Source organism: Pelecanus crispus, chromosome 14, assembly GCF_030463565.1.
Source record: "Pelecanus crispus isolate bPelCri1 chromosome 14, bPelCri1.pri, whole genome shotgun sequence".
NCBI classification, from domain to species: Eukaryota; Metazoa; Chordata; class Aves; order Pelecaniformes; family Pelecanidae; genus Pelecanus; species Pelecanus crispus.
This window is the reverse complement of record NC_134656.1, coordinates 17,279,375-17,300,183: the sequence shown is the minus strand read 5'-3', so window position 1 is coordinate 17,300,183 and position 20,809 is coordinate 17,279,375. Positions and strand designations below refer to the sequence as shown.

At 59.5% G+C, this 20,809-nt stretch overlaps 1 protein-coding gene across 1 annotated transcript; it reads left to right on the top strand.

Annotated features, from left to right (window-relative positions):
- Positions 1-5,564: 5,564 nt before the first annotated feature.
- Positions 5,565-19,614, top strand: LOC104035405 (sacsin-like). Its single transcript, XM_075721375.1, has 7 exons — positions 5,565-5,587; positions 5,998-6,085; positions 6,282-6,384; positions 6,707-6,853; positions 7,219-8,551; positions 8,795-8,883; positions 9,524-19,614. Exons 1-7 carry the CDS (start codon positions 5,565-5,567, stop codon positions 19,612-19,614), a joined length of 11,874 nt encoding a protein of 3,957 aa, XP_075577490.1.
- Positions 19,615-20,809: the final 1,195 nt, after the last annotated feature.

Genomic DNA, 20,809 nt, shown 5'->3' with positions numbered 1-20,809 from the left:
GGTTTCTTCAGAGGAAGGCGTTGGCCGGGGACACTGAGAGCCGGGTGTCTTCTGGTGGGTCCTGATATGCCCTCGCTGCTACAAGTCACCTTCTGTCCCACGGCTTGGGTTTCTGCAGGCACAGCTGCAGGGCTGGGATGGTTGAACCACCACAGGTGTCCCAGGGCTGGGCACCTGCGACGACCTGATCTTAGGATCCTGTGGACCTTAGGAGAGAAGCTATCGGAGCTTTTGCTTGTGTTTCTTGACTCTCGTCACTTGATGGGGAAATGGTTTCCTCTCAGCCCTTGCGAAATAGGGTGGTGATGTGCAACAGGGGCGGGGAGAAGAGATAGTGCAGGACTCTCTCTGAATCTTGGTGAGAAACCTCCAACAAGTGGCATCATGAAATAGAGGTTTCAATAGGACGGAATAAAAAAGGGGACTATAGATAGCAAGTAAATCTTACATCCCTTCGGAGGCAGGGCACCCCACTTTCCTGCAGCATTGATGAACCCCAGGTGTGGGGGGTAAATGCGCAATGCTGCACAAATCCCATCTGTGAAGACGTGCCCAGCATCTGAAGGGGTGTAAGATTTGCTTGAGATCTATATTCTTCTTTTTTTTATTCTATGTCATTAAAACAGATATTTTATTACTCCATTTGTTGTCAGGCCTTGCTCGCCGAGGTCCGGGAAGACCTCTGCACCATGTCGTGCGCCCTCGTCATGCCCAGAAGCCCTGCGCGGTGCCCCCGCCGCAGTGCAGACCAGGGGATGGAGGGGAGAGGACACTGGCTCCAGCCATAGGCTATGTCCAGGCCGTGCTCTTCCCGACGCCTGCGGGGCAGGATTGGTGGCTCCACAGGGTGGAATAGGAGGGAAGTGACTTGGCTTCCCTTCTGGCTTCTTCGGGGGCTGTTTCATCCCACCTGGCCTATAGTGTCTTTCACTGGAGGAGGCACAGCAATATCTCCTATCTGTAGGTCTGAATCCACCCCACCGGGTTGGCCCCCTTCCTCGTCCACCCAGGCCTCCCCGGTCCTATGCAGAAGCAATGTAAGGTCCTTACGCCAAATAACTGCTCGCATCCACCACGCCTGGAGCCTGACTCCGGCCTCCTCAGCTGCCACCTACTCTGGGTTGGCCAGTGGTGTAGACGGAGCAATGACGAAGGGTTAATTAAACAGGGGAAGTCGCTTTGCCCCTTTGGGTGATGTGGGAGTGAGGAGAGCAGGGAAAGGCTGGGTTGTGGGCCTGGAGCTGTGTAGGACAGGTGGCAGGTTGTCCAGGGATCCCACGCTGCTGAAGGCTGCGGCATCCGTAGCTCCTTGCCCTCCTGCAAGCTGCAGGCAGGCACGTCCTGCCCTCCTCTGACTGTGCGCAGGCCTCTCTGCCATAACTCGCCCCAGCAGGAACAAAACCACAGGGCTGAGGGCTAGGCAGATGGTGTTTATATGGCTGTAATCTAGAGGAAAAGGCAAAGCGGGCACGGACTGCTCCAGGGCTCTGGGCTGCCCCACATGGTCCCCGCCTAGACCCTCTCCACCCTTTTCTTTCTTCCCCCTTCAGCCCTTTTGGTCTCCCTTGGAAATATCATGGGGTAGGAGAAGTTTTGCAGCAGGGTGCCTTGTGGCCTTCTTTTCCGGGGCACCTCTTCTGGCCCCGTCTCCTGTCTAACCCCATTTGCCTCCCCCAGGCTTGACCAATTCCTGGATCTCCTTGAACAGACATGTCCCAAAGTCCCCCCCTACCCCATAGTCCCACAGGTACCCATCACCTCATATACATCTGAACTGCCTGCACTGTCCACACTGGACTGAGGGACACCCAACTGCTCTGGCCTCACCAGCGCCTGGGGAACAACCCCCCGGCTCACCCTGCTATGCCCCGGCTAGCGCAGTCCAGGACAGAGTTGGTGGCATTGCCACGGGGCCCGTCCATGGCCCCATCCGAAGAGAAGGCTGCGGGGAGACCTTAGTGCGGCCTTTCAGTACTGAAAGGGGGCCTACAGGAAGGATGGGGACAATCTTTTAGCAAGGCCTGTTGTGACAGGACAAGGAATAATGGATTTAAACTAAAGAATAATAGATTTAGACTGGATATAAGGAAGAAATTGTTTACACCGAGGGCGGTGAGGCACTGGCACAGGTTGCCCAGAGAGGCGGTGGAGGCCCCATCCCCAGAACCATCCCAGGCCAGGTTGGACGGGGCTCTGAGCACCCTGCTCTGGTTAAAGCTGTCCCTGTCACTGCAGGGGTTGGGCTGGGTGAGCTCTAAAGGTCTGTCCTGGTTTCGGCTGGGATAGAGTTAATTTTCTTCCTAGTAGCAGGCACAGTGCTGTGGTTTGGATTTAGTAGGAGAAGAATGCTGATAACACGCTGATGGTTTAGTTGTTGCTCAGTGCTGCTTATGCCAGTCAAGGACTTTTCAGCTTCCCATGCTCTGCCAGGGGCACAAGAAGCTGGGAGGGGGCACAGACAGAATAGTTGACCCAAACTGCCCCAAGGGCCATTCCATACCATACGGCGTCATGGGCAGTATAGAAACTGGGGGGGTTGGCCGGGGAGCAGCGATCGCTGCTGGGAACTGGCTGGGCATTGGTCGGCGGGTGGTGAGCAATTGCATTGGGTATCACTTGCTTTGGATATCATTATTATTATTATCATTATTATACTGTTACTATTATCATTACTATTTTACTTTATTTCAATTATTAAACTGTTCTTATCTCAGCCCAGGAGTGTTTCTCACTCTCACTCCTCCGATTCTCTCCCCCATCCCATCGGGGCAGGGGGAGTGAGTGATGGCTGCGTGGTGCTGAGCTGCTGGCTGGGGCTAAACCACGACAAGGTCCCTTCCCACCCAAAGCATTCCATGATTCTATGATTCATTCTATGATTCTATGGCACCGTGGACTCCTGGGCCCTCCTCTGCAGAGCTGCAGACCCACCTCTGGGTGCAAGTCCAGGGCATGGGACCATGGAAGGAGCTTTGCCCTCCGTCGTGTTAGGGGTTGCTGCATCCAGCAGCCTGAGAGAGACGAGGCTGCCACAGCTCCAGGCCCCCAGGTCCAAGCAGCTGTGGAACCGACGGTGTATTTCCAGCAGGCAGACGCGCAGGCACGCCTGTACGACACACGCATGCACGCATACATGTGGCCAGCCACACAGATCAATACAGGCACAGAGAGCACTCACACAAACAAACAGCACCAACAGCCGCGTCCTGCTCCCCTCTCTGGCCGATCAGGACGTACCCTTATTGCACCCCTTGAGGCGAATTTGAGCTTAAATATAAAAAGCTTTAATGGACAAAGCATTGGGTAGAGTCCCACTACCATAAGCGGTTCTACAAGGAGTCTGAAAAGACGTGGCACAAGCCAATTCCTTATACATGCTTGCGCCAGCACCGAAGCACCAGTCCTGTGCGTGCGGGTTCATCCCCCAGTGCCAGCTCTACCAGCCAAAGGTGGTCCCTCAGCGACTGCATTGCATGATTGCTGCACGACAAGGCTGCTGCACTTCTTACCTCACCAGCAAGGGAAATTTCACTCCCTGACAAGAGTCAAAGTTCCTGGCATTCTTGCTCCCAGCCAGTTTAACCCTTTCTGCAGCTGGGCATCCCCACCTTCCATGCCAGATCATTCCGTGGTCACAAACTACCATTGCTGAGCAGTTACACCTTCACCTGCCATGGTTTGTCTGTGCTCCGTGTGCCTGCAGAAGAGCTTTTTATCACATAATGTAACAATCGCCAGTTGTAGGGGCCGTTGGAGTCCAGTGGGACAGTTGGCTTTCATCCTTCTGCTGCAGCAGCAGGCATGTGGCCCACTGTCCTCCTGGCTGGCCAGTGGGTTCTGGCACTGCTGGGGGGCCCCATCTCCATCCCTGCAGAGGAGGAACATCACATCTCAGCACTGGCACATGTAGCAGATGCTCATGGCTGTTGATAGTTGCCCTCCACAAACACGCATCCTGGTCCCACATCTTCCTGGATGCATGTCTGGCTCCCATGTGTTGCCCCCAGATATGTCTTGGTCCCTCCCCGACCTTGACACACGTATTGTCCCACATTCCCCACCTGGACGCATGTCGTGGTCCCACCTCACCCCAGAAACCCCTATGGGTGGCCATAGGTCCAGCTCTGTTCCCAGCTGAGCCCACAACATGGATCCTTGCTGGCCCCATACCTCACCAGGCCCTCTGTCCCTGACCGCCCCTGGGCTCGGGGACTCTCCAGGACAGGGACAGCCCATGTCCTTTGTTCCTCAGTGCCTGTGGCCCTGGAGATGCCTTTCCCAGTGCCCTCCTGGTCCTTGTATCCTCCCATTCCCTCTGTCCCCACACAGTTCTTGTGACTGGGGGATGCCCTCAGCTGCCTGTCAATGGGGACATACCGCGTGGGATCTACCAGGTCCAGCAGGCAGGGACATACCTCGAAGAGGTGACCTTTTTGAAGGAGTCAGGTGGGCTCATGGTCACCAGAGTCTCCTTTTGACCAGGGGCAAGGGGAGTTGGAAGAGATCTGCTAAGCCTTCCCTTTCATCAATCCCACCATGGCCCTTCAACCCATGGCCCTGTCCCCCAGCCCCACAGCAATCCCATCCCACAGACATGTCCCAAAGTCCCCCCCTACCCCATAGTCCCACAGGTACCCATCACCTCATATACACCCTCCACATCCTCCCTACCCCGTTTCCATGTTTCCACGTTCTCCCCACTCCACTGCCATGTCCTCCATGCCCTCACCATATAGCCACATCCCAGTGTCTCCCTGACCCATAGGAATTCCACCCCACAGCTATGTCTCCATGATCCCACATGCCATAGTGCTGTGCCCCTGCTCACAGCAATCCCACCCCACAGCTATGTCCCATGTAACTCCATCACCCCATAGCTGTATACCCATGGCTCCAACCCCATTGCCATGGCCCCAAGGCCCTTGCCCCACAGCCATGGCTCCATGGCCCCAGCCCCATAGCCATGGTCCCATGGTACTCTGGCCCCATAGCCATATTCCCATGTATCTCTGACCTATTGCCATACCCCAGTGACCCCATCCCTGTAACCGTATCCCCATGGCCCCCCTGTCCCATTGCCATGGTCCCTAACCCATAGCCATACCCACACGCCCCCCACCCCACACCATAGCCATACTCCTGTTGCCCAGTGGCCCCCGTCCCATAGCCACAGCCCCATGGCTATGGCCTGATGGTCCTTGCTCCACAGCCATATCGCTACGTATCCCCATACCACTACCAACTCCCCACGGCTCCATAACCATATCCCCAAGTCCCTGCCCTATAGCCATGGCCCCAGGGCCCCCCCCATCACTGTACCGTCCTGGCCCCGCCTCTCCCCGCCCCCCCTTCCCCCTCCCCGTCTGCAGTTTTGGGGTTAAAAGAAGAGCTGGTGGTCATATGCAGCAGGGAAACGAAACTACTTTGTCAAGAGGGCGGGGCCAGGGCCATCAAACCATTGGGACCCAGGCAGCAAAGTGCAGTTCATCAGCGGGGACCCAGGCATCCCCCCCAGGCATCCCCCCCGGCATTCCCCCCCAGGCATCCCCCCTGCACCGTCGCTCATGGCCCTCAAGCAGCTGAAAGCGTGAGTGGGGCCGGGGGGCACTGGGGTGTTACTGGGGTTTTATGGGGGGACGTGGGGGATGGCTGGAGGGTTGCGGGGGGTCACTGGGGGCTGTCGGTGGGACTGGGGGCTCAGGGGTTGGTGGGGAGACCTGAAGGGTTACTGAGGGAGGTGGGGATTATGGGGGGCTCAGGGCTTGCTGGGGGGATGTGGGGAAGTTTCAGTGTTGCTGGAGGATCCCAGGAAAAGAGATGGGGGCCTTGGGGAGGTGGGGGGGGTCCTTGGAGGTGGCTGTTCCAGTGCGTCCCGGGAGGAGATAGGGTCCTTGACCCCCCAAGGAGGGCGACATCCTGGGGGATCCGAGAAGGACACGGGGGTCCTGGTTACCCACGGAGGCGAGCCGTCCCCCGCCTTTTCTCTCTGCTTTGCAGGGAGGCCTTCTGCCAGCAGGCACCCATCTTCCTCGACTACCTGCACAGCATCCTGCAGAAGTACCCTGACGGGGGGCAGATCCTCAAGGTGAGACCCCCAGGGAACCCAGCCAGTCTGGGCTCTCTTGCCCAGGCGGGCAGACAGACCGCAGGCAGCCGAGGCGGGTGGTGGTCCTTGCCCAGCACCAGCCCCTGCACCTTGCTGGCCAGCTGGGAGAGCAGGTCGGTGCTTTTCCCTGGGGGCTGGGTGGAGCAGGTGTCCAGGCACTAATCCCTGAATCCAGGAGCTGGTGCAGAATGCGGACGATGCCGGCGCTAAGGAGGTTGTGTTTGTATCTGACGAGCGGGAATTCGATGTCAGCGCAGGCGGGCTGGCAGGCACCCAGGGTGAGAGATGCTACTGGCACTAAGAGAGTCTGGACAAAGCGCGGGGGGGGGGGGGCACTGGCAGGTACTGGGAGGGATTGGGGAATACCGGTGAAGAATTGAGGTGGGATCAGAGTGGACTGGTGGAACTGGAACCGATTAAGTGTTCTGGGATGTGTTGCGGGCACTGAGGGTACTGGGAGGACTCAGTGCTACTGGGGGCACCAAGGGGGATTTTGTGGGACTGGAGGGGGGGACTGAGATTGTGCAGACACTGAGTGTGGGTCGCAACCCCCCCTACATGTCCCAAGTCTCCCCTAACCTGTGGTCCTGACCCCCCCAGGCCCAGCCCTGCTGGCCTACAATGATGCCGTGATGTCCCCCCGGGACTGGAAGGGGCTCCTGCACCCCGGGGTGTCGCACAAGCGGAAGGACCCTGGCACCGTGGGGCGCTTCGGCCTGGGCTTCACCTCTGTCTACCACCTCACCGGTGAGCGGCACTGGGGACCGCAACTGGGATTGAACCGGGGGCGTGGGTTGTACTGGAGGCACTGAATTGCTGGGGAGTAGTGGGGGGCACTGAGGGGGTGCAAAATGGAGGGCTGTGCCTGAAGTGAGGAAACCTGGAGCACCGGGAGGCTGGGGGGGGAGGCTGGGTGGCAGTGGAGGGCAGGGCTGCAGCAGCAAACTGAGGGAGGACTGGTAAATTGGGATTAAGCTTGGGATCACGGGAGGCACTGTGGGGTTGAACTTGAGGGTACTGGGTGGGCACTTGGGGCACTGATGGGTTGGGACAATGTGGGGGTCAGTGGCGTTCATGCCATCCCTGTAGCCTCATGGTTTGCATGTCCCCAGACCTGCCAGGTGTGCTGAGCCCCCCATCCTTGGGGGTGCTGGACCCCGAATGCCAGGTGCTGCCAGGCGCCGGTGGCCGCTGGGACATCTCTGCAGCCCAGGACCTTCCTGGCCTTTTCGAGCCCTTCTGGGCTGGGCTGGAAGCTGTGGGACAGCACCGTGGCTCTGCCCAGGGCACCCTCTTCCGCTTCCCCCTCCGCCGGCAAGCCTCGGGAATCGCTGCAGGGGTCTCTGATCCCGAGCGCCTCTGTAGCCTCCTTCAGACCTTCCTCACTGAGGCCCCCCTTGCCCTCCTCTTCCTCCGCCATGTCCGCCGCGTGGCCCTGTACCGTGTGGCCCCTGATGGGGTCCGGACCCTCATGGGGACCCTCGTGGCATCCTCGCAGCCTCTCCCTGTCCCAGGGCCATCAGAGGACGAGGGGCTGAGTCTGGCGTGGTGCTTGGTGGCCCTGCACGGGGATGGGGTGGGGGACGGGAGCGAGTGGCTGGTGGCCACAGGCAGGGCCACGGAGGGGCCGGCCGTGGAGCTGGGCACAGGGCTGGGGTGCTGCCCCGAGCTGAGCCTGGCGCACCCCCTCCGTGGGCCCTGCCAAGGGCGGCTGTGCTGCTTCCTCCCCCTGCCAGCCACAGACGAGACGGTCACAGGGCTGCCCGTCCACGCCAGTGCCCCCTTCGCCCTCTCCGATGACCGTCGCCACCTCCGCTGGCCCGAGCAGGGCGAGGAAGGTGAGGAAGATGCCCGCTGGAACGTCCTGCTGCTCCTTGGCCTCATGCCACGGGTCTACAGCCACATGGCTGCCGTGGCGATAGCTCTGCCCGGCGCAGCCGCCTACAGCATCTGGCCGGACCCGGAGCGCATGCCGAGCTGCGGCCGCATCCACAGTTTGGTGACCCATGTCTGCCGGGAGCTGGCAGCTGCCCGCACCCTGGTGCCAGCCGCGGAGGGGGCCGCAGGGCGGCTGCGGGCCCCTGAGGCTGTGCTGCTGCCGGAGGCCGCAGGGGACGTGGCCGCACGGCAGGTGGTCCAGGCCTTGCTGGTGGCAGCCGGGGAGCAGGTGGCTGAGGTCCCAGCCCACGTCCGGAGGGCGCTGGCTTTGGGGATGCCGGAGGGCGTGCGGGAGGCCACGGCGCGCCACGTGCGGGAGGTGCTGCGGCGCCATGGGGCTAGAGACCTCTCGGCCGCCGACCGGCTCTCCCTGCTGCGCTACGTGGCCGGGGATGGGTGCCACGCTGAGCTGCGGGGTCTCCCCCTCCTGCCTCGCGCCGATGGGACCTTCGTGGCCTTTGGGACTGCATCAGCCGTTGTCTATGTGGACACATCCGACTGCCCCAGGTGAGTCCATGGCCCCAGGCAGCCCCCTTTCCTGCGGGACTGGGCAGGTGAGCTGGTTGCCCAGGGTGCAGGTGCCGCTCTTGAGCTGAAAGGGGGGCCAGTGTCGAACCTGGACGTTTGGGTACCTCACCGCCCTCCTCCTCTCCCCTGGTCTCGCCCAGTGAGAGCCGAACCAGGTGTCCAGGAAGCTGCCTGCCCCCCATTACCCCTCTAGTCCTCCAGCACCTCCATTTGTCCCCACAGGGAGCTCCTGCCTGGCCTGGCTGGGTCCTTCCTGCCTTCGGACCTGGAGCCGGGCTTGGACAGCCTCCTGCGAGGCATTGCCAAGGCGGGTAAGAGACGGCAGGGGTCCCTGGGCCACCTTTGTGTCCCCTGATCTCCCTCTAAACCCCAATGCCCCTAGGCACCCTTGTACAGCCTTGGGCTCCTCTGCAGCCCCAGTATCCTCCTGTACCACGCTGATACTCCCTGTGCACACTTGGGGGTCCCTGAACCCTGTCTGAAGCCCCTCCCCGGGCTTCCCCCATCCATTCAACAGCACTGTAGATCCTAAGTCTCGCTGTCTCTCTCTCTGGCTTGGGGGTGTGTTGTCTGAGCCCAGGGCCACCTCTCCTATCCTCCACCTCCCCGTGTCTCTGGGGACTCCACCATCCTTGCTGTTCTTTCCACACTCCCCCATCCCCTCTGTGCTCCCTCAGATCCGGGGTCTCCCTGTGTTCCCCATCTGAGGACCTCTGTGCCCCCCAGTACTGGTCCCCCTAGCACCTCTTTCCCTCTCAGATCTTCTCTGTCTCCACCAATCTGGGGTTCCTCCTATTCAGGGTATCCACTGTCCCTCCAGAGCCCAGGTCAACCCATCCCCAGTATGGGGGGGCCCCATCCCCTGCAGATCTCAGGTTCTTTCCCCCACATCCTGGGCCCCCCTGCCAGGTCCCACGTACTCCTCATCCAGCCTCTGCCTCCTGCACACAGGTCTCTTCCCCAACCTGATTCTGCTGGACCCAGCTGTGACTGCCCAGACCCTACGCTTGGCTCTGCCTCCCACCTGGACGTCCCAGTCTTCAACCCCAGTGACCTGGTACCCAGCCCAAGGCCCCCCCGAGCCCCCTGCCTCCTGGTTCCCAGCCCTGTGGCAATTCCTGGCTCGCCACGTGGAAGACCTAAGACCTCTGGAGGGGCTCCCTCTCATCCCTCTGTCCCCACTGGATGCCCCCAGCATCCGTCTGGCTCCGCTGATACCCGAGTCCAGTCTTATCTTCCAGGCATGGGAGGACCAGTGCCTGCCACCTGCTGTGGCCTCTGTCCTGGAGGCCCTGGGTTGCTCAGTGGTGCCGCCGGGCACGTGGCACCGCTCCCTGTCCCGCTATGTCCTGCCTCCATCTCCCCTCAATGCCCTGCAGGCCCTGGGCAGGCGGGGGGCTGCAACTGTGGCCTCCCACCTGGCCTCGCTGCCTGCTGCGGATGTGGTCACCCTCCGGCTGTACCTGGCAGACATCCCGTCCCTGACAATGAAGGACAGGGCCACACTGGCCACTCTGCCCCTCTTCTTCCCACTGCCCTGCTTGGCCACCCCGCAGCCCTTGGAGCTGGTACCGGCCGGTGCCACCCCAGCGCTGGAGCCAGAGTTGGAGCTGCCCAGAGACGTGGTGCTGCCAGAGGCCATGTTGCAGTGCCGGGATGAAGTTGACCGGCAGCTCCTGGGGAGGCTCCAGACGTCCTTCATCAGTGCAGCCAACACGGCGCTGAAGGCCGTCAGCGCCGTGTCCCAGGGCGCCTATGCAGGGCGGGCAGCCGAGACACAGGCTCTGATGCTCTGGGTGCTGCAGCATGGAAATGTCCTCTTTGCACAGAGCCCGTCGCTCCAGAAGGCCTGCAGCAGCCTGGCCTTCCTGCAGACCCCCAATGGTCCTGCATGCCCGCGAGACCTCTACGACCCCCGCGAGAGCATCTTACAGGCACTGCTGGGCCCTGAGCGCTTTCCTCCTGCTGCCTTCCACAGTCCGCCTGTCCTCCATGCCTTGAGAGCCCTGGGCTTGCGGCACGGTGAGGGGTGCCTGGCACCTTCGGACATCCTACAGGCTGCAGCAAGTGTGAGTCAAGGTGACGCAGCAGCTCTGGACAGGGCTCAGGCACTGATCAAGGTCTGCAACTGCCCCAAGGCACTGGCTGGCTTCAGCGCTGCAGATCTTAGGCAACTCCAGGCCCTGCCGTGGGTGCCTCGTTCCAAGTGCACTGGAAACCCTGGGCAGCCCTTCCTGCCCCCCAAGGAGCTGCGGTCCGCCCAGTACCAGCCCCTCGTGGGGCTTGCCATGCACCTGACTGCTGCCTTTGTGCCAGAGGCAGAGAAGCAGCTGGGGCTGAGCCAGACCCCACCGCCAGAGAGAGTGTGGGAGCAGCTGAGGCAGCTGGCAGCATGCAAGGACATGGGTGAGGTAGGTCCCGCGCTCCGGCCTGTCTACCAGCACATGCAGGAAAACTTGAGGACCTTTGGGACTGCCCCGGACGATGCTGTGGTGTGGACCGGGGCTGGGTTTGTCCTGCCATGTGATGCCGTGCTGGGCTATCCTGAGGGGCTGGAGCTGGGGATGCTGGTGCCCCTGGTGCCCCCTGACTTCCTACCTTACAGCTGCCTCTTCAGGGCTTGGGGGGTGGAGGCGAGGGTGAGTGAGGAGAGGGCAGTTGCAGCCCTGCGCTGCCTGGGGCAGGACATAGACACACGCAGCTCCAGAGCGGGCACTGCAGCAGAGTTGGAGGTGGCTGTAGCTGTCCTGGAGTGGCTTAAGAGGCAGGGGCACCAGGGTGAGGGCACAGTGCCGGTTCCTGTGAGGATCCTGGAAGGCTCAGGCTTTGCCCTCCGCCCGGCTGCCTCTACCGTGTACCTGGACATGGAGCTGGAGGCAGAGGAGGATGTTCAGGACGTGGTGCATGAGGCAGTGCCATCCAGCACAGCCATATTCCTTGGCACGGAGCTGCTCAGTACACGGGTGCTGGGGCTGGAGCCATTCATGGCCTGCGGCCCCTCAGAGCCCATCACATTACGGCTTCGCAACATCCTCCGGGAGTACGGTGAGGAGGGCGACCTCTTCACAGAGATGGTCCAGAATGCAGAGGATGCCGGAGCTACTGTGTGCTCCTTCCTCCTGGACCTCCGACGCTGCAGAAAGGCCACCTCTGGGCTGCTAGACCCCGGCATGGCTGCCTGCCATGGCCCAGCCCTCTGGGCCTACAACAATGCCCTGTTCACCGAGGATGATCTCCGTAACATCACACGGATTGGGGCTGCTACAAAGGAGGGCCAGGCAGACCGGATCGGCCGCTTTGGGCTGGGCTTCAGCTCTGTCTACCGTGTCACAGATGTGCCAGCAGTGCTGAGTGGGGAGACACTGCTCATCTTCGATCCCAATGGCACCCATCTGGGCAAGCGCATCCCCAGGGCCGACTGCCCTGGCATCCGCCTGGACTTCTCCAGCCGACCACGCATTCTCCGTGCCTTTACTGAGCAGTTCTGGCCCTACAATGGTATCTTTGGGTGCCGCCTGCCTGAGCCAACACCCTTTCCAGGGAGCCTTTTCCGCCTGCCTTTTCGCACTGAAGAAGAAGCTGTGAAATCACAGATTTGCTCAGAGGCCTTTGGTACAGAGCGCATCCAGTCCCTTGGCACCAACTTCCTCGGTTCTAACCGTCTCCTGCTGCTCTTCCTGCGGAGGGTGAGGGAGATGTCCCTGGAGATGCTGCCAGACATGGCCACGTCTGCAGAGGCTACCACACCTCTGGCCATGCTGCGGCGAAAAGAGATCCGAGACCTGGGGGCCCCTGGGGATCCCCCAAGCTGGGCAGCCATAGAGCAGCTCACAGCCTGTGAAGAGACATCCAAGACCACACGGCACTACCTAGTTTTGGTGTGTCATGGTGATGGGGAGTTACTGGAACTGTTTCACCGGAACACACAGGCAGGACTCCATCCTCTGCCTCCCATGGCTGGTGTGGCCCTTCCCCTTGCCCTTACTGCAGATGGCAAATGGGTGCCACGTCTGGGTGACGAGGAGGGGCAAGTCTTCTGCCACCTTCCCATGCCAATTGCCTCAGGGCTGCCGATCCACGTGCATGGGGCCTTCAGCATCCTCTCAAACCGTAAAGGGCTGTGGGACACGGCAGAGCGGGGTGAGTGGAACCGGGTCCTGCTCCGCAATGCCGTGCCAATTGCCTGGCTCCGGGCGCTAGATCACCTCCGCACCATGCATGAGGCAGGGGAGTTGAAGAGCTATGAATATCATGTCTTCTGGCCGGACACTAACACTGCCCGTTACCCCTTTACGGAGGCTGTGACTGGTTTCTACAAGGCTGTGGCAGCCAGGAATGGCCCCAGGCTCTTTTCTGATGGCTGCTCATGGTGCTCACTGCAGGACGCCCGGTTCCTGCACCAGGCTGTGGTCAGCCACCCCAAGCTGGGTGCCATGGCAAAGCGTGTCTTTGCCGCTACCCTGCCCCATCCCCTGTTAGCTGTGGCCTTGCCAGAGCAGGTGCAGAGGGGCCTCGGGAAGGCAACGGATGCTGGCACCTATGACTGGCCCCGCTTTTACTGTGAGCTTGTGCTTCCCAACTTGGAAGACCTGTCTGTTGTTGACCGGGACCCACTGCTTCTCCATGCACTGGATATGTCCCATGATGATGTGGACAAAGTGCTGCAGACAGTGCCCTGCATTCCTGCCACCCCTCATGGCCACCTGCAGCTCATCAGTTGCCTGGTGCATCCCAGAGGCCGCGCTGCCCCTTTATATGACCCTAAGGATGGGCGCTTCCCCACTGGGGATGCCTTCCTTTCCTCAGAAAGACTAAGCCGTCTGGAGAGGTTGGGCATGGTTAAGGACACAGTGACCCTGCCAGAGCTGCTGGAGCGGGCAAAGACAGTCCAGCTTCTATGGACCGAGGACCATGCCCAGGGCTGCCAGAGGGCTGCCTGCATCCTTGAGCTGCTTCAGGATGCAGTGGAGGAAAGGGTGAACAATACCATGCAGGCAGCTTTCCAGACTGTGCCCTTCCTCCCTGGTACACTGCCCACTGGCGAACATGTGCTGTTGCCAGCTGCCCAGCTCTACCATCACACCTGTGCTCCACTAGTGGGACTCATCCGCCCTATCTTGGCTCCTGAAGTGCTGGGAGAAAAATTCAGCCTCCCCAAGGATGTTGCATCCTTCTTGGGGCTGGACCGGCAGCTACCAGCAGCTACAGTCCTTGAGCAGCTGCAGGCACTGAGCTGTAGCTCCAACGCTCTCCCTTTGGAGCACCTGCAGAACAGCGCCAACTGCTGCTACAGCTACCTGCACATGTTGCTCCAGAGAGATCACTCCAGCTGGGATGAGGTGGCTTCTGCAGTGACCCAAGGGGAGCCCTTCATCTTGGTGGACTCCCACTTTGTGCCAGTCATGGCTGTGGCTGAGAAGTTGTCATTTGAGGCTGTCCCATATCTTCACCAGCTCCCAGAGCAGTACCGGCCCTACAGCCAACTCTGGAAGTGTGTGGGGCTGCGCCACACGTTCACCTGGGATGATTATGCCCAAGCGCTCTGCATGCTGGCAGAGATGCATGCTGGAGAGCCGCTGCCTACCGCGGAGCTGGCTCTGGCCTTGCGGCTGGTGTCTTGTGGCTTGATGGCAGATGACAAAAAGCCAGATGCCTATCAGACCCAGCAACTCTTTCTACCTGACCAGGAGGGCATTTTGCGTCCACGGGACAAGCTCCACTTCAATGATACGCCATGGATGCCAGTGGGCAGAGATGTCCTGCTGTGCCATGAGAAGCTGTCCCGAGCCACAGCCCTGCACTGTGGGGTGCCTACCACACGCCACCAGGCACTGGAGAGGAGCCGACTGCTCACTGCAGGTCTGAGCTGCTGGATGCAGCCATTTGGTGCCCATGAAGACTTGACTACACGGCTGAAGAACATCTTGGGTGAGTACAGAGCATGTACTCGTGATATAGTGACAGAGTTGCTCCAGAATGCGGACGATGCTGGTGCGGGGCTTGTGCACTTTGTGTGGGACCGCCGGCAGCACCCAGTGCGTGCCACTTTCAGTGAGGACTGGAACATCCTGCAGGGCCCTGCCCTCTGCATCTACAATGACAGCCCCTTCCAGCAGCAGGACATTGAAGGCATTCAATGTCTGGGGGTGGGTGGCAAGCAAGACCGGCAGGATGTCACAGGCAAATATGGCCTTGGCTTCAGCACTGTCTTCCACTTCACTGACTGCCCAGCCTTCCTTACTGGAGACAGTGCCCTGTGTGTCTTTGATCCCCAACTCTCCTACGTGCCTGGAGCCACAGTTGAGAGACCTGGTGGGATGTTCGCTGTCAACCATGAGTTCAAGAGGAACTTTCCAGACATTTATGACACCTTCCTACCCTCCCACTTTGACCTCAACAAGGGTGTCCTCTTCCGGCTGCCCCTCCGCACTGCAGCTGGGGCTACCAGCTCCAAGGTGTCTAACATGGTCGTGCGGGACCAAGACCTCATGGACATAGAGAAACTCCTGGCTGAGGAAGGTGAGGACTTTGTGCTCTTCCTCCGGCACCTCCACACTGTGGTCTTCTCTGAGATCCCCCCAGATGGGGAGCAGGTGTTGGAGAAGCTGCGGGTGGCCACAGAGCTGACAGATGGTGATGCAAAGCTGAGACAGGGTTTTCAAGAGAGATTGAGCCAGGCCATGGATGGGACCAGCCCCACCTCTGTCTCTTATATCATGACAGTTGAAAACAGCAAGACCAGGGCCAGGACCAAGTGGAGTGTGATCTCCCAAATTGGGGTGCAGGAGGGGGCTGAGGAGTCTCCAGTGCTTGGGCGGCTGCCCTATGGGGCTGTGGCTGCCTGCCTGAAGCCACGGGGCAAAGTCACGAGCAAAGCTTTCTGTACGCTCCCACTGCCGCTGACCACAGGGCTGCCTGTGCACATCAATGCCAACTTCTCTGTGAATGCAGCCAGACGCAATCTCCACGAGGACCCAGGCAGCAGAGAGACAGCCTGGAATGGCTTCTTGCTCCGGTGCTTGGTGGTTCCACTATACTGTGCCTTTCTCACCAGGCAGTGGAAAGTCCTGGGGCCTGAAGGGCTCCAGTTCAAGTCCCTGGAGGTCTGCCAGAAGCACCTGGACTCCCACTATCTCCAGTTCTTCCCTGCTGTGACAGACGTGGTATCTACCTTTCAGAACCTGGCAAGGGATGTCTATAGGCACCTCAGTCATGCACGCCTGCCCCTGGTGCCTGTGTACCACATGAAGTCCCCTGACAACAGGGTGACAATCACCTGGGCATGTCCAGGTGGTGGGAATGTGCTAACAGAGCCATACTTCCTAGGCAAGAAGCTTGAGCCAGATCTCCAGGAGGTGCTGCAGCACCTGAACATGAACCTGGTGCCACCATTCACCCACCTGCGGCAGATGTATGAGGCATTCATTAAAGCTGATGTGAAGGCTGTTTCCTTTCAGCCAGCCTCTCTCCGGTGCTTCCTCAAGGACCTGGCACTCCGTGTGCCCTGCATGCTGGCTGAGACACCCCTGAGGAACCCAAAGAACTGCTGCATCCTCCTGAAATATTGCCTGCAGTCCCAGGAAGAACTGGAAGGACTGCCCTTGCTGGTCACACAAGATGGCTGCCTGAATGCCCTCAGCACCCATCACCCAGTCTTCCAAAGCTCCTTTGCCAGCCTCTTTCCCCGCCACTGCCACCGCTTTGCCCACGAGTTAATTCCTGCCTTGTCCCTGCCTTGTTTTGTGAAGGAGCTTGGCCTCCAGGATGCCATACCACTCATCCAGGAGGCACTGGGTCAGCTGAACTGGACCACAAAGGAGGAGTGGCTCAAGGAGCTGTGGAAGTTCTTCAGCACTGTGGTCTGCACAGAGGATGACATGAAGTCATTCATGGGTCAGCTCCACGATGTGGTGGTGCTGCCTGTTCAGAAGGGTGAGACAGGCTCAAAGCACCTACTGCCCCTATCCTCCCTCCCCAATGTTCTTTATGAGTGTTACACGGAGGTGGCCAAGGTGCTGCACAAATTGGGCATCCCTGTGCTCCAGCAGTCACTGCTGCCTCTTATCTTTGCCTACAAGTTCCTGAAGACAAGGACACTGCAGGTCACAAAGCCCAGGGATGTGGTAGCCCAGCTGGCGGACGCCAGAGCTAATCTCTGCTGGGGGGAGTTAAAAGAGGAAGATGTGACAATGCTGCTGTGCTTTGTGCAGGGAAAACTGGATTCGTCAGCACTGCAGCAGCTCCAGCTCCTGCCTCTCTTCCAGAATTATGTTGGGGACTACGTATCTGTGGCACCCTACCGCAAGGTGCTGTTGCTCAGCAGCTGCTTCCCAAAACTGCCCCCGGGTGCCCAAGACCTGTACAGACTGGATAAGGACATGTTGCTGCTCAGAGCAGACCACGTGCACCAGCAGCTGGCCAAGAACATGTCCTGGAAGCTCACAGATGACCAGCAGCTCTTCACGGATGTGGTGCTGCCCCGGCTGTCCCAGCTCACAGTGCAACAGCTTATGAAAGCTGTGCACTTGTTCTTTGCCCTGCAACCGACATGTGATGTTAAGTTCAAGGAAGATGTTGTGGCAGCTTTTCAGACTGTGGCCTTTATACTTGATGCCCATGGTGTGCCGCGCCTGGCCTCCTACTTCTACGACAACATGGCCTCCTTCCACACTCTGCGGCTCCAAGACCGCTTTGTGCCTGAGTCTTTCTTTGTGAACCTAAATTACAACTTGAAAGCTGCTAAGGACTTCCTGCTTCAGGCAGGTGTCCGCACCAGCCTCTCTGTGGAGGATTTTGTGGCACTGGCCCAGGAGATAGAGCATGAAGCCACTCAGGCTGGGTGCCACACTGAAGACCTGCTGGTGCGACAGCAGGAGATGCTCAAACAGCTTGGCACTGTGTTGGAAGATCCCTTGTCAGAGCATTTCCTGGAGCAAATTGCCTCGATCCGCTTCCTGCCTCCACTGGGCATCCCCCCAAATTTGATGAATCTCCACCCACCTTTTGCAGCCTGCACTAAGCCCGTGGCCCTGAAGGGCAGCGTTTACCACTGCCAAGATGTGGCTGAGCTCCTGTGGACATCAGCCACCATCCTGCCAGAGTCCTTTGAATACAAGCAGGACCGCCTGGAAGCCATGGGAGTCCTTGTAGAGATACCCACAGCCCTGGTGGTGGCCAACCTGGAGCAGGTGTGCAGGGCAACCTGCCAGACACCACAGCAGGTGAATACACGGGCCAGTGTGCTCCAGAAGGTGTACAAGTTCTTGCAGACCCATCTGGAGGAGGTGGATGCAGGGCGCCTCGCTGAGCTGCCTGTGGTGCTGGCCAAGTCAGGGGACATGGCAATGCCACGGAAAGTGGTGACATTACTCCCAGACGAGGCTGACTTTTACCCCTATCTCCTCATGCCTGACCCCCGTGTGGCTGTCTATGGAGAGCTCCTGCAGCACCTTGGGGTGGCCCTGCTTCCCACACTGACTCACTACAGCCATGTCCTGGCCCAAATCCACCAGGAGAGCCACATCAGTGGGACCCTCAATACTATCCAGAAGAAGACAGTCCTGCTGGCCACACGGCACTTCTTCCAGCTGCTGCGGGAGGCACCGGAGCCCCCTGATTTCTCCACTGTGGCCGAGCTGTACTTGCTGAGCACTGATGACTGCCTAGAGTCATCTCACAGGCTATACTTCAATGACTGTGTGTCCTCAAGTACCTCTAGGGCCTTGAGGAAAACCTTTGTGTTTATGGCTGAACTGCCGGGGACTGGGTGTAATGCCTGGTGGCTGCTGCAAATGCTACCGCAGCGCCTGCGGCCACGGGCACTCTCAGAGGTTTCAGAGCAGCAGCTGGAGGAAGGCAGTCTGCAGCCATGTCGCTACGGTTCTCAATGCCCTGGACAGAGGCGTCTGCAGACCCTCCTGGTATCACAATGGTTTAGGATGGGGCTGGAGGCCCTGCTCCAGTGGCAGAGCCACAGGGCTGTGATGAGAATGGAGGAGGTTGGTGGCTTTGCAGGGGAGCAGCTGAAAGTGCAGTGCTGTCAGGACATCCGCACTGTGCTGGTCCACTGTGGTGCAAAGGTGGAGGGCAGCTCCCAGCCACGGGTTACCCATGTGTGCCCGGCTGGTGGTGGCCAGCGGCTCCTCTACATCCGGCATGCAGAGCTCGTGCTGGACCGGCACCACCTGAGGGTCCTGGAGACGCTAGCACAGGAGATCAATATCATCCTGGGTAGACAGCTGGAGGCACCCACCTTGTCAGTGCTGCGTGAAATGCTGGTCTGCCAGGAGCCACGGGACGTGGCCTTTGTTCTGGAGGAGAATGATGTGGCACTGGTGGGTGCTGCACCAGAGCCAGAGGACGTCATGGCACCAGAGCTGAAGAGGCTGCAGGAGGAGGCTGTGGTAGAGGGGAAGCCATGGAAGAACTGGCACAGCCTAAAGCCAGAGGTGACTGATCATGAGGATCACAGCCTGGCAACCTCATGGCAGCTGTGTGCTGTCAAGCGACCAAAGGTGTTGCGGGACCTCTGCCTCCAGTACAACCCTGTGAGCGCTGCCCAGCACCACTGCTGGGGACAGAAAGGCCGTAGCTCCTCGTGCTGCAAAGAGGAGGCCATGGCCCTGACTCCATCCATTCCAGAGGCTGAGCGGTGGCTGCAGCAGGCAAAGAGTGACCTGCAGGCAGCCCACAATGACATCAGGTGCTGCTGCCCCAACTGGGTCCTCTTCAAGGTGCACCAGGCCCTGGAGAAGGCACTGGTGGCTGCTGCACTTTGCTATGATGATGCCTTTGAAGCCCCAGTGGCACTGGTGGGACTGGCCCAATGGCTGGAGGCAGTGGAGCCAAAGCTGAGGGGCCTGGCAGAGGAGGTGGAGTGGTTGCATGGCTGTGGCGTGGATGGCATGGCCACACAGTACCCAAGTTACCACCCCTCCCCCATGACACCCAACGAGGCCTTCCAAAGTGTGGATGAGGAGGAGGTACTGAAGCGGGTCCAAGGAGTGCTGGGGAGGCTGCAGGACCACGTGGGAAGAATGTGAGGATGTCCCCACAGAGGGGGCACTGGCAGCTCTGCCATGGGACCACCACGGACCCACCAGAGACCCACCACGGACCTGTCGTGGACTCACCATGGACTTGCCACAGACCTGCCACAGGCAGTTTGAGACTCTCCAGACCTGCAGCAGGGCTGGACTAGATAGGGGGCCTAGGCCACTGAAAGTCATGGGGTGGCATGTGCCATTGGCATGCCTTGAGAGTGGGGGAAATAAAGTACAAGAATAAATGTTGCACTGCTGGTAGACCCTTCACTAACAGTGTGGTCAGGGGACATGGAGAGGTCATGGGTGACTGGGGGTGTGTGGAAGGTGAAGGTGACGACGAAGGGGTTTAGAGAACTGTGGTGGGTTGACCTTGGCTAGCCACCAGGTGCCCACCAAACCACTCTACTGCTCCCCCTCTTCAACAGGACAGGGGAGAAAATATGACGAAAATGTCATGGGTCATGGTAAGGACAGGGAGATCACTCACCAATTACTGTCACAGGCAAAAAAGACTCGACTTGGGGAAATTAATTTAATTTATTGCTAATTATACAGAGTAGGATAATGAGAAATAAGAACAAGCCTCAAACACCTTCCCCCACCCCTCCCTTCTTCCCAGGCTCGACTTCACTCCCGACTCTTCTACCTCTTCCCCCCGAGCTGTGCAGAGGGCCAGGGAATGTGGGTTGGGGTCAGCTCATAACACTTCGTCTCTGCCACTCATTCCTCCTCACGCTGTTCCCCTGCTCCAGCATGGGCTCCCTCCCATGGGAGACAGTCCTGCATTAACTCCTCCAATGTGGGTCCTTCCCACAGGCTGCAGTTCTTCAAGAACTGCTCTGGCACGGGTCCTTTACATGGGGTGCGGTCCTTCAGGAACAGACTGCTCCAATGTGGGTCCTCCATGGGCCACAGGTCCTGCCAGAAGACCCGCTCCTGCATGGACATCTCTCCACAGGCCGCAGCCCTTGCCAGGGGCTTGCTCTGGTGTGGGATCTTCATGGGCTGCAGCGCCCTTCAGGGCATCTCCACCTGCTGTGGTGTGGGGTCCTCCACCCATTGCAGGTGGATATCTGCTCCATCATGGTCCTCCATGGGCTACAGGGCAACAACCTGCATCACCATGGTCTTCAGCATGGGCTGCAAGGGAATCTCTGCTCCGGCAACCTGGAGCACCTCCTTCTTTGTCCTC